The 15,652-nt window shown below is 58.9% G+C and overlaps 1 protein-coding gene across 2 annotated transcripts in view; it reads left to right on the top strand.

Moving 5' to 3' along the window:
- The window catches only part of PLEKHG5 (pleckstrin homology domain containing, family G (with RhoGef domain) member 5), a 60,999-nt gene that overhangs the window by 22,434 nt on the left and 22,913 nt on the right, over positions 1-15,652 (top strand). Inside the window, exon 3 of one of the 2 annotated variants that reach the window (XM_011981274.1) lies at positions 656-732. In XM_011981274.1, coding sequence (XP_011836664.1) covers positions 656-732 — 77 coding nt within the window. Of the gene's footprint in view, positions 1-655; positions 733-11,948; positions 12,089-15,652 lie in introns of those variants that run through there. The other variant, XM_011981282.1, reaches the window with a different exon arrangement.

Below are 15,652 nucleotides of genomic sequence, written 5' to 3'. Positions count from 1 at the left end.
GGGGTGGGCGCCGACCGGGCTTCGGGCTGCTCGGACCCAAACTCGGCCCTCAAGTCGGGGCCTGCCTCGGCAGCACCCCGCTTCTCCTCCCTCCCCTCGCCTCTCTCTGGCTGGGCGGCTCTGCCCCCACCGCGGTGCACTCCAGCCCCCAGGAAGAGAGGCAGCTTGAGGGGGGGGCCAAATTCAGGGTCAAAGATGAGTCTCGAGGAACGGGGGTAGCCCCAGACCTTCGGGGGCTCCTCTGTCTCTAAAGGGAGCGATGCAGGGCCTAGAGTTCGCAGGAATCTGGGACCCTGGAGCCCCTTCCCCCCAGCAGCCCTGCCGGGACCCCCTGGGAAGTCTGGGGCCCCAAAAGGTCACTGAGCACTCCCCTACTTGTCCCCCAGACTAGAGGGACAGAGGGAGAGAGCAGCGTATTTCCAAAAATGTTTTCTCCCCGTGGAATCTGGATAATTTCCCTGGGGACTGCAGGAGAAAAGGGCTCTGCAAACAGATTCCCGTGCAGATAAGTTGGCATTTAAAAGAGAAAGGGACACTGACCTCCTTTGAAGGGAGGACTGAGAAGATCGCCCCACCCCTCTTCTGGTCGGGAGGCCACTGGGGCCTGGGGAGCCTGGTGCCCCGCCGACTGATGCCCTCTGCTCCTCCCCTGCAGACGACCAGAGCCCCGCGGAAAAGAAGGGACTGCGCTGTCAGAACCCCGCCTGCATGGACAAGGGGCGGGCGTCCAAGGTAGGGAGACTGGAGAGCCTGGGGACACTTGGGGGTAGAGGGACCAGGGGGCTCTAACTGCCCTCTCCATTCCAGCACCAGCTATCCACAGAGCCCTGGCACAGTTGCGGCTGACTGGGCTGGGTTTGAGTGTAGGTGGGGCCCCAGTGTGTCTGGTTTAGGAGGCAGAGGGCCTGTCCCCGGCTCAGGAACAGTGGAGTCGGGGAAATTCTACAAGAGCAGGGGGGTGGGGTACCCCAAAGCCCTTTGCTGCACTGTGGTCCTAGCAGCCATTCGGAGGTGACAGGAGCTGTAGCCCTATGCCACGGATGAGGAAGCTGAGGCTTAGCCAGGGGAAGTGGTCTCCCACAGTGCTGGTCCAGTGCCTAGCTGGCACCCTTCCTGTTGTACTCAGCCACTCTTCAGGCCTGGGCATGGGTCTGAGATGCTTTTGGACTTGGTGAGTGTGACCATGGCCCTGGGGATGACAAAAGGAGGAAGGGGCCAGATGATCCTGGAGTGCCAGGGCTCAGGAGCTGGGAATGGGATGAAGTATAAATCAGGGAGAAAAGGGGCAGGAAGAAAGATAATAGTACTGGCTGGGCGCTTCTGCCTGTGACGTGCTGGGCTCGGTGCCACCCGCTTTCTGTGCCATATGCACTGCTTGCCGCAGCTCTGCAGGGAAGGCATCGTCACCCTGTTTTCCAGATGAAGATACCAAGGTTCAGAGAGGTCCAGTGACTTGGCCAAGGCCCCACAGCTCATAAGAGATGGAGCCGGGGTTTGGAGCCAGGTTTTGTCCCTCCCAGCAGGCATTTACATGACAATAGTAGTAACTGCGCAACTTAGTGTCTGGCCCAGGCACCAGGACTCACTGACTCCTCCCTCTGGCCTTCTGAGATGGTCCTGTCCTTATTCCCACTTACAGATGGGGAAACTGAGGCTCAGAGAGGTGAAGTGGCTCACTCAGGGACAGACTGCTAGGAAGTGGGAGAGCTGGGATTTGAACCCAGTACCCAGGTCTGTGTCATACCAGGGCCCCTGTTCTCTTCCATCATGTGTCTCAGCACTGCCAGCTGCAGGAAATGTAAAATGCCACCCCCCACCCCCTGCTCCCCTCCCGCACCTCCACCCAGACACACACACACTCATTCTGCACAGGAGGACCGTGGTGAGGGAACATGGAGAACTGCTGTGGGGTGGGGCGAGGAGGGGGCGGCCTCCAGTTGCCGTGGTCACCAGGCAGAGGGGCGGTGTGATGTCAGATACAATCTGCTGGCACGGATGGTGCCTGGCATTGGACTCTGGTGTTGGCTGGTTGCCTCTTTCCCAGATGGGGGCTCCTGGCAACAAATTGGCCTCAGCTCCCCCCAATATATATCCTGCCACAGGCCTGCAGAGCCCCGAGGCTTTTGCCTGACCTGAAGGGGCAGCTAGGGCAACAAGGCACAGTGTCCTAGCCCCTCCTCTGGGCAGCTGCTCCCAGGGTGGGCCCTCAAGCTGCTCAGGCAGGGGCAGGGGTGGTAGGGCCCAGCCTGCATAGAGGTGAGGCTTGGGAGAAGAGAGCTGGTCTCAGAGTGGGTGTGGTCCTTCTGCAGCCTCCAAACCTCACCTCCAGCCCTGGCCTGCCTGGAACTCGGCACAGCTGACATTGGCATCAGCTGATGAGGGTCATCCAGCCTGCACAGGGAGAGTCTGGGCCCTGTCACCACTGGGACCCCCTTTGGGACAAATGGCACAGACTCACTGTAGGGGCAGAAATGCCTGAATTATCAGAGGCAGAGAGGGCCAGTCAGGGAGGGCATCCTGGAGGAGGGGGCATTTAATGGATGTGAAAACATGGATAGACAGAAGAGAGGCAAGGGCAGTCCAGGAAGGAAAAGGCAGTGGTGGAGAGGAGGTGAGGGGCACTCAGATTTGGTAAGAGGAACAAAGAATAACATTGTCGATGATGATAATAATAACCACTACTGGCTGGGCGTGGTTGCTCGTACCTGCGATCCCAGCACTGTGGGAGGCTGAGGCAGGAGTATTTCTTTAGCCCAGGAGTTTGAGGCCAACCTGGGCAACACAGGGAGACCTCTCTCTACTAAAATTTTTAAAAAGGCCTATCACGGTGGCTCACACCTGTAATCACAGCACTTTGGGAGGCCGAGGCAGGCGGATTGCTTGAGGTCAGGAGTTCAAGACCAGCCTGGCCAACATGGCAAAACCCCGTCTCTACTATAAACACAAAAATTAGCTGAGCGTGGTGGTGGGCACCTGTAATCCCAGCTACTCGGGAGGCTGAGGCAGGAGAATTGCCTGAATCTGGGAGGCAGAGGTTGCAGTGAACCGAGATCGTGCCATTGCACTCCAGCCTGGGCAATAAGAGCAAGACTCCGTCTAAAACAAAACAACAACAAAAATTAGTCAGGTGTGGTGGTGGACACCTGTAGTTCCAGCTACTGGGGAGGGTGAGGTGGGAGGATCATTTGAGCCTAGTACATCAAGGCTGCAGTGAGCCGTGATTGTGCCACTGCACTCCAGCCTGGGCAACAGAGCGAGACCCTGTCTCAAAAATAGTAACAGGCCAGGCACAGTGGCCCACACCTGTAATCCCAGCACTTTGGGAGGCTGAGGTGGGCGAATCACTTGAGGTCAGGAGTTGGAGACTGGTCTGGCCAACATGGTGAAATCCCATCTTTACCAAAAATATAAAAAATAATTAGCTGGACATGGTGGCACACGCCTGTAATCCCAGCTACTCAGGAGGCTGAGGCAAGAGAATCGCTTGAACCCTGGAGGCGGAGTTTCCAGTGAGCTGAGATCGCGCAATTGCACTCCAGCCTGGGCAACAGACACAGACTCTGTGTCCAAAAACACCCAATAATAATAATAACAATTATTGCTGACCAAACATGTTGAACATTATTCTTTTTTTTTTTTTTTTTTGAGACAGAGTCTCGCTCTGTCGCCCAGGCTGGAGTGCAGTGTCTTGATCTCGGCTCACTGCAAGCTCCGCCTCCCGGGTTTATGCCATTCTCCTGCCTCAGCCTCCCGAGTAGCTGGGACTACAGGCGCCCGCCACCGCGCCCGGCTAAGTTTTTTGTATTTTTAGTAGAGACGGGGTAAGAGCCCCATTCTTATTCTCCAGGATGTGACTAGCATTTTGAAGGAGATGACTTCATTTATTCATTTACCAGGCCAGCTTTGAGCATCTGTCAGTGCCAGGCCCAGTTCTAGGCCCAGGAGATCTCCAGGGAACAAAGGGGATGCCCTCCTAGAGACGACATTCTAGCTGTGCTGGGAGGAAGGAAGGGAAGTGACCCTGGCTGGCCAAACTTCCCCCCAGGCTGCCCTGGCAAAGGATCAATTTCAGGCAGGGTTGTACCCTTCAGCTTCTGGGCCCACCCTTGATGTTTTATTTGAGGCTCTCCTGGGTGCTGGAGCTTCTGAGATGAATTTGCCATCTGTCCCCTACCTCCTGTCCCTGGAGTTCCCACTGGGAGGAGGGCTAACCAGGATGGGCTTCCTGGAGGAGGCAGCTGGAGTCCTGAGGATTAAAGAGGTACTGAGATGGAGGAAAGCTGAGTGAGCAGGGGAGGGACACTGGGGGCTATAAGGGGCAAGCAAGGCCAGGGGGCACAGCGAGAAGGGGACGGGAGGAGGGGGAGGCAGGTGGCATTGGGAGCATCTGCATGTCCAGGTGAGGGGTCTGGACTGTATCATGGAGACCCCAGGAGAGAAACCGCCCCTCCCCAAGATGAACATATGTAGAGCAGTCCACACCTCTGAGCTCCAGGATCAAATCTACTTTTTTCTAGCTGTGAGACCCTGGGGAAGTCACTACATTTCTCTGAACCCCAGGTTCCTCATCTGGAAAATAATCCTGCAGCGAGGATTAAAAGAGGCCCATATATAACATGCTTAGCATAGAGCCTAGCACAGCGTAGGCATGCAAGCTGTCCTGGGAGTGGGGGTAACAAAGTCACCTCTAGACTTTGGGTGTGCCCTCCGTACCCGCCCTGGGATCTGGGTCCTGGGATCTCCCCAGGGTCTATCCCAGCTGCAGCTTCTTGCACACAATTGGAGCTGTGAGTGTGGGGAGACGGAGAAAGGCGGGGAGATCGAGGCAGGTGGAGCTGTGAGTGTGGGGAGATGGAGAAAGGCGGGGAGATCGAGGCAGGTGGAGCTGTGAGTGTGGGGAGATGGAGAAAGGCGGGGAGATCGAGGCCGGTTGGGGTTTTGGTGTGGGGAGATGGAGAAAGGCGGAGAGATCGAGGCAGACTGATGATATTGTGGGTTCCCCCTGTCCTCCTGCGAGGTGGCCACGGGACAGTGTGTGGACTTCCCAGCTCCCTGCTGGGCTCCACTGGGCACTGCTCGAGGTCTAGTCAGGGTGCTCCAGGTCACAAGGGGGTATTGAGGACACTTGTGGCCCTGGGCCACAGGGGACACTGGGGCGTCACATGTGAGGGTGTTCATCGTGGAGGAGGTAGTGATTCCAGCAGCCACCATTGATCCAGCATGTACTGTGTGCCAGGCCCTGCCTGAGTGCCTGGCACAGGAACCTCATCTGGCTGTTTCCCCCGTTGCAGTGGGGCCTACCCCATCTCCATTTCCTAGAGAGGGCCCTGCAGAGTGGCAAGGTAAAATGACTTGGCAAGCAAGGCAAAACCAGGACTCAAACCAGGCCTGCCTGTCAGAGCCTCCCATTTCCTCAGAACTCTCAAGAGGAAAGAGAGGTGAATTTTTCTGCACAGCTCCTGAGGGCCTTGACAGGGAGGTGGGGTTCAGCACACTACAGGAAAGAGTTTCCAGCAGCTGGAGCTATCCCTGAAATAGAGGTAGTGAGCACCCCATCACTAGACATATGCAAGAAGAGACAGAAAGGGAAGCGTAGAGGGGATTGCAGTGTGGAGCGGCGGTTGGATGGGAGGACTTCAGAGTTCCCTTGCAGCTTAACAATGGCCTGTGAGGTGGCAGGGATGAGTCAGGGTGTGCGTGTGTGGAGGGAGGGTTGGTGAGAAGAAGACCAGGGAGAGGAAAGGGTGGGCCTGAGGCCCCCATGGAGAAGGGACGGGCAGGATGTGAATAATGGGAGAGGCAATCGCCTATTCTCCTGGGCAATGCTTTGGGGTTGAGCAGCCGCAGACCAGGATGCCCCAGGCAATGGCCAGGTTTGGGCCATCTCTGGAGGTGACTCGTCACCGGAGAGAGGTGGTAGGGCTGTCTGCAGCTGAAGAAAGGGGCAGGGCCCAGAGAAACAATGCAAGGGGACTCCTGGGTTTTGGCTAAGTAGTTTTGGGGGAGCAGGTGAAGATGTGGGGATCCCTGGCCCTGGCTGGGAGCTGCCCTAGTAAAGGCCCAGCCGCAAGGGTTGGGTGGAGGTTTTGGCCTGGGAAGGGATCGGGGGAAGGCAGTGTAGAAGGCTTGAAAGTGCGGAAAAGGCTGGTGGACCTGAACCCCGCCTCCTCGAGTGGGCCCCCTGTATCCACACCCTTCCCAGTCCTGAGCCCAGAGTTATTCTAAACTCCCGCTGCTGGGAGACGGGAACTGAGAACCACTAAATGTTAGAACGGCACCCTTTTCCAGCCATGCCACCTGGGCCAGAAAAAAAAAAAGAGGGGATCCAGAGAAAAGCGGGCTGGTTCTGGGGCGCCACGGAGGCCACAGATCAGAATCCAGCTTTTTACAATGGAGCGGAAGCAAGCCTGGCTCGGGGCGATTCCGGGACGAGCTAGGCCTGCGGGTCCCTTTGCCTGGTCCCCCAGGGCTTTTCTGTCTCGGGGAGGCTTCCTGTCGCGGGCCCTGGTCCCCCCTAGCCCCCTTCCGGGATGGGCGAGCTCCCGTCTTCAAGCCCAAGTTAATGACCAGGGACTGTGAACTTTTTGGAGATCTGAAAAGGGCTGGCCCCTCGGGGACAGTGACGCCCCCCACCCCCTCCCCTGAGCCCGGATCCTGGATTACCCCAAGCCACGGCCCGGCTTCCAGCTACCTCCCTGGGTCCGGCGCGGGGCCCTTCCTGGGACCCCTCCTCTCCCCGGTCCCAGCCAGACGGCGCCGTTGGTACATCCCGGCCCATCCAGGTGGTAGCGCCCGCGCGGCTACCGTAATTCCCCTACGTTCCGCGCCCCAGTTGGCGCGGAGTCGACTGAGCTCTTCCCGCGGCTCCCGTCCCCCTCTCCCCGCGCGCCCCATGAGGCTTTGGCAGTCTCGGCCCAAGCCTCAGACACTGGGGAGGAGACCCTGGTCCTGTCCCTAGGTAAGTCGCGGGGAAGTGGGAGCTGCGCTCCGGACGGGGGGTGGGACTGGGCGCCAGGACCCCCCTAAACCGATGGAGAGAACCCGGAGTCGAGAGTCCCACATAGTGCCAGGCCTCTGGGGTACGGGGTCCTCGCCCGCTGTATCTCCATTTACATGAGGGTGGAATGGGTTCAAGCGCCCGCCCCCATCACAGTGTCTCTAGGGCGGGTCGGCTCGGAGATATGGCCGTGAGGAGTCTATGGGACCCTGGCCCCGCTATGGGGGGTATTGGCGGGTTAGGGGGATCCTGGAGGGGCCTGGGCGCGCGGCATGGCTGGGAGGCTCAGGCGACCCTCCCCATTTGGCCAGTCCCGGAGTCGGTCCCAGGCGGAAAAGCCCACTGGAGGCCGACAGGGGGCGCCAGAGGCTGCGCCTCGGGCAGTCTGAGCAGACCCAGGCACCCGCTCAGGGGTGGGGATGCGGGGGACCCGTGAATCCGGGGAGGCCCTGGTCTGCCTTGATGAAAGTCTGGGAAATGGAAGCCAAGGGGTCCCCTACAGATTCCTCAGTAACTCTTCAAGTTGAGGGAGCTCGGGGGTATTTTACCATTCTCCTGCCCCTTAGCCAGGGTCCAGACACAGGCTAGGACCTGGCAGCCATCCCCAGATACTGAATTCTAGAGAATAGCCAATGCCTTCTTAGCATAGGTGGGAGATTGAGGCCCAGTGGGGGAAGGGCGGGGGTACGTAGGCTCCAGACCAGGTCTTCTGAAGCCCAGGCAGGTGCCCTCTTTCCCCTGCTCCCTACCAAGGAGCCTTCTAAGTGGCACTGGGGCAGGGGTTGCCGAGTCCAGGTGCTCCAAAGACACACGCTGGGGTCTGGAGCTGGGAACTGCAGGGGCTGGGCAGGAGGGGATGTTCACAGACTGCAGCCCCTCCCTCTCTCTCTAGCACTGGGTCCCAGCCTTGGGCATCCCAGCCAGGACTGCTCCCTGGGGAGGAAGGGGCCTTCCTGGCTTCCAGGGCCTGTGCGGCGGGCATAGCCTAGGGAGAGGTTTTCTGTGTCCCTGCCATCTGCCCAGCACAGGCAGGGCCTTAGGTCGGGCTCTGACTCCAGGTGAGCCTCAGAACCCAAGGGGTGATGGGTGAGGCCTGGGCCTAGAGGAAAGGAGGGTGGGTGGGCCGGGTGGAGTGTAGAGAGCCGCCTGGCAAAGCCACCCCGCCCTGGCTGGCCTGCCCATGCATGCAGTCTCCACCCCTGGATTTCCAAGGTGTTGGGTGGGGCCTTGGGACTAGCAGGCTCCCAGGGGAGCTTAGCCCTGGTGGGAACTCCTGGCAAGGACATCCCTCCAGCCAGAGAGCTCGGACTCCTGATTCCAGGCCTGTCTGCTGTCGGCAGAGCCTGGAGCTGGCTCCAGACCTGCGTCCTTTCCTGGACAGGGAGGTCCCTCTCCCACTCAGACCAGGCTGGGGCCCCAACTTGCTGTGGGGCAGGGATGCCCGGGGGATCCCTGGTTTCCCATCTCCTTGTCTGGGGCTGGGGGAGGTGGTACTGAGGGAGAACAGCCGGGTTGGGGGGGGTGGTCCTGCCTTGGAGACTCCATTATTCATCAGCCTCCGCATCTGGTTTCTGGGTATCAGTTTCAACAAGCCGGCCCTGACTCACAAGCCTGGAGCTGGGGCTGGGCTGGGGAGGGGCTCCCTCCTCAGAGAGTTGGGGGCCAGGACTTCTTGGGCCTGCCCCTGAGTTTCAGCTCCCTGCTGTGGTGAGCAGGTGGGAATGCAGGAGCCTGCCCAGGCCCACCCCCCTGCCCTGGTACAGGGGCTGGGGGCTCCTTTCTGTTCTGCACTCTTGCCCCTAAGGGGCAGTCCCCCACCGTCACCGAGTACCCAGGCAGCAGCCTCACTCAGGGATGGCCAGGGCCCAGGCACTCAGGTGACCTCTGGTGATCCGCCCTGACCCAGCCCTGGCGGTCTCCACTTGATGCAACCCCACACCGGTGGGCTCCCCGCAAGCTGGCTTTGGGATCTGCCGTGTCTTCAGGAAGGCAGTCTCCAAGGCCCTGTAGCCCTAACCAACATTCAGCCGTCTTCAGGCCCCACCCCTGCCCTGTGCCTGAGGCATCCATTTCCCTTCGTAGCAGCAGCTGGAGACTTTGGGGCAAGTCAGTTGACACAGGCCTTAGTTTCTCTATCTGTTAAATGGGGATCGTAGCAGTATCTCCTCCTAAGAGTCTTTGAGAAGAGTGAATGGGATTCACTGCCCAATAACTCCCGGGACAGGGGTGGCACGTGGGAACGCTCAGTGAAATGCAGTTATCTGCCTATGGGACAGCCAGGGGGTGGAGGTCTGGGGCAAGACCATCCAGTTTGAAGTAGGAACTCACCTGTCCAGGGCCAGTAGGCCCAAGGTCATGGATACTAGGAGGAGGAAGAGACCTTTGGTCTGGCAGTGGGGAAGGTTCTGTTGACCGTCGGCCACAGGAAGGAATATCCTGGCCGAGCCCTTTCCTGTCCCCATGTCCTTCTATGGCATGAGGGCCCTTCTGCCTTCATCCGTTCACTGATCTCATCCCCACCAGCGCACCTACTGTGCACCAGGACTGTTCTAAGTGCCGAGGACACAGTGAGATCCAGACAGCCAAGGCTCTGGCCTCTGGAGTGGACAGTCTAGTAGGGAAGAATGATAATAAGAAAGTGAACAAAGAAATGAATTACAGGTAGTAAGAAACGCTAAGAAGGAAATAATTTAACTTAAAGGAATTGAGAGTGAGAGGGTAAGGGTGGTTTATTTTGAGAGGAGGGAAAGGGATGTCTTGGAGGTAGCATTTAAGGTGGGGCCTGGTGCCAGCTGTTTGAAGAGGGGGGCATGTGGAATTCCAGACAGAAAATACAGAGGAGAAGGCCCTGAGCTTGGTGAGCTGTAGGGAGAGAAGGGAGACCAGCAGGTGGACCACTGTGTGAACCAGCTGGGAGCGAGGCAGGAGCCCGGCCATGGTGGGATTTCACTCTAAGCAAGATGGAAAGTTTTAGTTTTCAAAACTCTGCCTGTTGGCTGGGTGCGATGGCTCTTGCCTGAATCGCAGCACTTTGGGAGGCCAGGGTGGGGGTGGATCGCTTGAGATCAGGAGTTAGTGATCAGCCTGGTCAACATGGCGAAACCCCGTCTCTACTGAAATACAAAAATCAGCTGGATGTAGCGGCAGGTGCCTGTAATCCCAGCTACTCGGGAGGCTGAGGCAGGAGAATTGCTTGAACCTGGGAGGTGGAGGTTGTAGTGAGCTGGGATCATGCCACTGCACTCTAGCCTGGGCAACAGAGCAAGATTCTGTCTCAAAAAAACAAAAAACAAAAAACCCACAACTGTGCCTGTGGTGTAGACAGTGGATGACCTGGGCTTTGGGAGCGGAGACAGCCCTGGAAGTCTCCCAGCCTCTAATAAACTGCTGCTGCCCTCCCAAAGCCATCTTATGGACCCTGGCCCTTCCTGCCCTCTTTCCCCATGGAACCAGGTGGAGGAGGAGCTATTAGGGGTAAGTGGGCTGATGACAGACAGCACGGCCACCTCACCCCCATGGGTTCTGAGGAGTGCCTCAAGGAGGCCATTCCAGAATCCCTGAGCCACAGTCTGGGTTTCAGTCTTGCCCGTGGACTTTTATGTCTCTTTATGTCACTTTATTCCCCACCCTGTGAGTGGGGATAATAGTGCGTGCCCTGCCTTCCTGGGAATCAGTGTAAAAGCACTTTGACAGCTGTGTAGTGATGACTCCAGCACCAAAGTCCAGGGGTTTGCATCCTCTCAGGCTTTGCTGAGTGCCCCCTGGCGGTGGGGACCTGGCCTAGAGCCGCAGGGACCTAGGTTGCTGTGCCATGTGGGTCGCCAGGGTTTCCTGATGCCTCCACCTCACCCAACTCCCAGGGATTGCCAAGGACAGCCTCTCGGAGCAGTCTGCCTTCTGCCCACTGCACTTTCCAGAGGACACCAGCCTTTGGCACTTGGCCTCTGCCATACCTGGACAGTGAGCAGTCGGTGTGGGAGGGTGTACTGGGGCTCAGGCTCTCAGGAAGGGGTCTCCAGGATGATGGGAGCGACTGAGACGAGCTCCTGTTGTGACGTTGGGGTGTGTGACTGGGGCTCAAAACTGGTGTTGGAGCAGAGAGAGGTGTCCCTGGGGCTAGATGGAGAGCTGGACCAAGGACCCCGAGGGGAATGTCACCCATCCTGGCCTACCCCTTCTTGTGCCTGTATCCTAAGAGCTCCCTTGCTGGGAGGAAGAAGGGGTCCCCTGGGCTGAGGCTCTGAGGTGGGGGTGGGGTCTCCAGGAGGAAGGGAGGAGGGAAGGTACCCTTCTGGCTGGAAGGGACCGTTGGTGTTGGCGCTGAGGGTGAGGTGGGGACCACAGCAGGGTGGGCGCCCCAGGGCTGGGCAGGGGTCGGGTCGCCCAGGGGAGGGGCTCCACAGTCTCCACGGTTGTGGGGGCTGTCACCAGCGCCCCTTGCCTCCAGCATTCAAGGAGCTCCCCAGGGGAAAGAGCAAGTTCTGAGGAGCCCTCTGAGCCCGGCACTGGCATTGAGGAGGGAGTCAGAGAAGAGAAGAGGCGCAGAGGTGGGGGTCTCCCAGGCCAGGCAGAGGTGGGAACCTGGGGGTCCCGGAGGCTGGGCAGAGGCGGGGATGTGGGGGTCCCCGGGCCAGGCGGAAGTGGGGGTGTGGGGTCACCGGGTCTGGGCAGAGGCTGGAGGCGGGGGTACCCCAGGTCGGGCGGAGGCGCGGGTGTGTGGGTCGCCGGGACGGGCGGAGGCAGGGGTGTGGGGGTTCCCGGGCAGGGAGGCGGGGATCTCCGGGGCTGGGTGGCGAGGGCCCGGGCGGTAGGGAGGTGTCCGCCTTCCTGGGGGGCTGGGGGCTGTTCCGGGCCCGGCCCTCCCCGGGGTCCCCGCGCTCAGCGGGGGCGGGCGCGGCCGCACAATGGCAGGAAGCGGGGCTCCGCGCTTTGTCCGGCGGGCGGCGCAGACCGCGGCTTCCTCCGGCCGCCATGGGGACAGGACCCGGTGTCTCCGGACGCCTAGCGGCCTGCAGGCCGGGCCCGGGGTTGCTCTCCCGGGACTCGGAGCCCTCCTGGGCCGGGGGTCGTGCCCGCGACAGTGAAGGCCAGGTACGGGGCCGGGACGGGGAGGGAACGGGGCTGGGTGCCGGGTTCTCGCCTGTAGCCGCCCAGCCCTGCGCAGGAGGCCAGGGCGGGGGTGCCCGTGACCGGGGGCCCCTCGACCCCCAGGGGAAGGATGTGGCCCATGGCAGCCAAGCCCCCTACCTGGGCAGCTGCACCCTGGGGACGGGGACCTCGGACTCCGGGGTGTGTCCCCGCCGGCTGAGATGTACCCGCCAATCCTTGGCCCTTTGTGTCTGGGGCCAGCTCCGGACACACCTGTGGGTCCCGGGCCCTGTGCTGGGCCACCCCTCTCCCTTCCTTCCTCTGCCCTGGCCCTGTCCACAGCCTCCTCCTACCGCCGAGGCCTCTGTTTCTCCTTTTGCCTCTCGCCCCAGCCCCTGTGTGAGGGTGGACGCCTGGCTCTCTGTCCCCATCCTCACACGTGTGTGTTCCCCAAAGCGCCCCCCTCTGTTATTCTGGCTGCCTGGAGTTAGAAGGGGGTGGGAGCTGGCTGTTCCCATGGGTGGGCTCTCTCCTCCCTTGGGTTGAGACCTGGGAACATTCCTCCCGGACCCTGGTGTCCCTCCTGCAGGACAGAGGCAGGACATGGTGGGCAGGCAGGTTAGGGAGGGGCGGTTGGGTCTGAGAGAAGGGGCTGGAGTCTGGCTTCAAGAAGGGGCCGTTCTGCCCTAGTGCTGGGGAAGTCCTGCCCCTGGAGGGAGCTGGGGAGACTCTGGGGTTTGGGAGTGGGACGTGAGGCAGGATGGGTAGCAGAAACTGCACCAGGGGTCTCTGCCCACCCCAGCTTCTCAATTGGGCTCATGGTTCTCCGGGGGGTCTTCCAGAACTTCATCCTCAATCAGATCTGCTCGATGAAGTCAGAAACCACCTGGTTCAGATCCTGGGGCTGAGCCTCACTGTGCCCCTAGTGCCCCTGAGCCTGGGGACTGCTGAGAGGAGGGAAGCAGATGAGGTCCGCCGGGCCTGGGCACCAGCTCCTGGCAGCAGCCGGAGGAGTCCAGCAGCCTCAGTGATGGTAGTGGACATCCAGACCATCACAGCAGCGAAACTGATCTCGAGTCTTTCAAGGGATCCAGGGTGGGGTGCATCATAGGGCTCAGTCCATATTTGTTGAATACTGACTCTTCTATAAGGAGTGAATCAGGGTATAAAATCTGCTGTCTGTGTATTGGACTGATTTAAAAACAAGATTGTGGCACAGAATCAGAGTTGGACTGGAAGGGTCCCAGAGACCCTCCCAGAACTCCTTCACCCTAGCACGGCTCCTGCCATGTCACCCCCTACCTGCGGTGGGGCCAGGGCTTGGGTCACGGGCAGGTCTGCAGCCCCAGCTGGCACTAGGAAATCTCAGGAGGCCCGGAAGGGATTAGAGTCAGGAGCCTCTGCCAGGCAGGCTGGGCACAGAGGGCCAGAGGGCTGTGGCTCCCAGGACGAGGGGACAAGGTGGGGCAGATCATTCTCATGAGGAGACACCCAAAGCTTGGGCTCCCAGAAGCTGCAAAGCCTGATGTTTCTTTCAGCAGTGCTCTGTGGATTCAGGGTGAGGGCATACGAGGAGCCCTGGCTGAGGATAGCTTAATGGTTTCTGTAGTTTTTAAAATTTTTTCTGAGACAGGGTCTCACTCTGTCGCCCAGACTGGAGTGCAGCAATGTGATCATGGCTCACTGCAGCCTCCATCTCCTGGGCTCAAGCAATCTTCCCGCCTCAGCCTCCCAAGTAGCTGGGACTACAGGAGAGTATTACCACAGCCAGCTAATTTTGTTTGTTTTTTGTAGAGACAGGATCTCACTGGGTTGCCCGGGCTGGAGTCTTTCTTTTACAGTAGATTAATACAGAAACCAGAAAGAGCTGCAGGGGTTGAGGGATCAATCCCGTGACCCTCACTTCAAGCCCCACCAGCACAGCTGAAGATCACTCCTAAAGGGTGTGGAAGTGGGGGCACCTGGCACTCAAGGCTGCCTTCAGGAATCTGGGTCATCCTGTCCCCAGCCACCTGCCGGGGCCCAGCTCCATGCAGATCAGCCCCTCCCTGAGCATGCGGGTGTGCTTGGAGTGCCACCTGCTGACTGCCAGTCCTGTGCCCTGTTCCCTTTCTTGTCAGATGGAGACACAGAGGGACACAAGAACCGATAGGGCTTGCATCAAACTGAGATTGATTTTCTCCTGTCCCTGTAATCCCAGCCGGCCTGAGGCCAGCGTCTCCCTCCTAAGACACCCACGAGAGGGTGCGAATGTGGTTAAATCTGGAATCCAGGCTGGGTGCAGTGGTTCACGCCTGTAATGCCAGCACCTTGGGAGACCGAGGTGGGTGGATCACCTGAGGTCAGGAGTTCAAGACCAGCCTGACCAACATGGTGAAGCACCGTCTCTACTAAAAATCCAAAAATTAGGTAGGTGTGGTGACGGTGCCTGTAGTCCCAGTTACTTGGGAGGCTGAGGCAGGAGAATTGTTTGAACCCGGGAGGCGGAGGTTGCAATGAGCCAAGATTGTGCCACTGCACTCCAGCCTGGGCGACAGAGCGAGACTCTATCTCAAAAAACATAAATAAATAAATAAATAAATAATCTGGGATCCAGAGCCCCACACACACTGGCTTCAAGTCCTAGCTCCACTGGCTGTGTGACCTTAGACAAGTCATTTCACCTCTCTGAGTTTTACTTTCCTCTTGTGTGAAATAGGGACAATAACAGCCCCTATCTTACGGGATGAGATACACATGTAACGCCCCCAGTGCAGCTCCAGACACATGATGGCCACGTTAAAAACACGCTCAGACTCTTCCCGGCCTTCTCCTCCCTCCTGCCGTCTCATTTTCTCTGCTGTCCTCACCATGCCTATCTCGGAAACCTCTCATTGGGCTTTCACCAGCCAGAAACTCTTCAGCGCCTCTCTCCTGCCTGAATTCATAAATTAAACAAGTGTTTATGGAGCAGCTGGGACTGGAGGTCAGGCGCTGAATCAGAGAGTAACATTTCTGTCCTTGCGGATGTGACCAGGTGTGGAGGCAGCAGGGTGGAAGATGTGACCTGTCAGGTGCTGGAAAGTGCTGAGGACAGGAAAGGAGCGTGGAGGGTGAATGAGGAGGATGAGAAGGTGACTTGGGGGGAAGCTCGCAGGAGGGGAGGGAAGGCAGGGAGCCGTGCATTTCAATATCTGGGGAAAAGCATCTCAGGCCAGGGACTGGCAGATGTCACAACTCAGAGGTGGGAACTGCCCTGAAGGAGTGTGTCCTGGAATGACCAGGAGGCCAGCGGGTAAGGGGAGTGAGCCAGGATGGAAGAGCAGGACAGGAGGTCCCTGAGTGGGGTGGCCTTAACCCTAAAAAAAAAGTCAATGTCATAAAAGACTGAAAACCCTAACCTTAACCCTTTTGGCTTTTTTGTTTGTTTGTTTGTTTGTTTTTATAAGATGGTGTCTTTCTCTGTAGCCCAGGCTGGAGTGCAATGGTGCAATCTCAGCTCACTGCAACCTCTGTCTCCCCGGTTCAAGCCATTCTCCTGCCTCAGCCTCCTGAGTAACTGGGACTACAGGCGTGTGTCACCACGCC

This window comes from Mandrillus leucophaeus, unplaced genomic scaffold (assembly GCF_000951045.1).
Source record: "Mandrillus leucophaeus isolate KB7577 unplaced genomic scaffold, Mleu.le_1.0 Scaffold105, whole genome shotgun sequence".
Classification (NCBI taxonomy): domain Eukaryota; kingdom Metazoa; phylum Chordata; class Mammalia; order Primates; family Cercopithecidae; genus Mandrillus; species Mandrillus leucophaeus.
This window is presented reverse-complemented; position numbering and strand designations above follow the sequence as displayed.